Source organism: Acanthisitta chloris, unplaced genomic scaffold, assembly GCF_000695815.1.
Source record: "Acanthisitta chloris isolate BGI_N310 unplaced genomic scaffold, ASM69581v1 scaffold33606, whole genome shotgun sequence".
In the NCBI taxonomy this organism is placed as follows: domain Eukaryota; kingdom Metazoa; phylum Chordata; class Aves; order Passeriformes; family Acanthisittidae; genus Acanthisitta; species Acanthisitta chloris.
The window spans coordinates 5032-5360 of record NW_008680296.1 but is presented as its reverse complement, the minus strand read 5'-3'; the positions used below and the strand labels follow the sequence as shown (position 1 = coordinate 5360).

Genomic DNA, 329 nt, shown 5'->3' with positions numbered 1-329 from the left:
CTCCAACCTCACCTCCCGAAAAGCCTCAAACCACCCAAAAAAAACCCAAACCCTCCAAATTCTCCCTCATGTCATTGCTCAAAACACTCAATTTTATATTGCTTGTTTTGGGGGTGTTTTGCAGAGAAATTGGGGTGGTTTTCTTGGGGGGACATACGTGATGACACTCACATTTGGAGACAACCCCCTCGAGGCGGATGATGTTGTGGTGGCAGAACTGTCCCATGATGGTGGCCTCACTCAGGAAGTCAAAGCGCTGCTTCTCCGTGTATCCCACCTTCAACGTCTTGATTGCCACCGGCACCTCCTTCCTCCCACGCTTCAGGGTG

At 50.8% G+C, this 329-nt stretch overlaps 1 protein-coding gene across 1 annotated transcript in view; it reads right to left on the bottom strand.

Annotated features, from left to right (window-relative positions):
• Nucleotides 1-171: 171 nt before the first annotated feature.
• Nucleotides 172-329, bottom strand: part of EPHA2 (EPH receptor A2) — a gene marked incomplete at both ends in the record, with an annotated part of 4694 nt that continues 4536 nt past the window's right edge. The window contains one exon of the mRNA XM_009077658.1: nucleotides 172-329. This exon is cut by the window's right edge and continues 17 nt beyond it. Within this exon, the coding sequence (XP_009075906.1) occupies nucleotides 172-329 (158 nt within the window).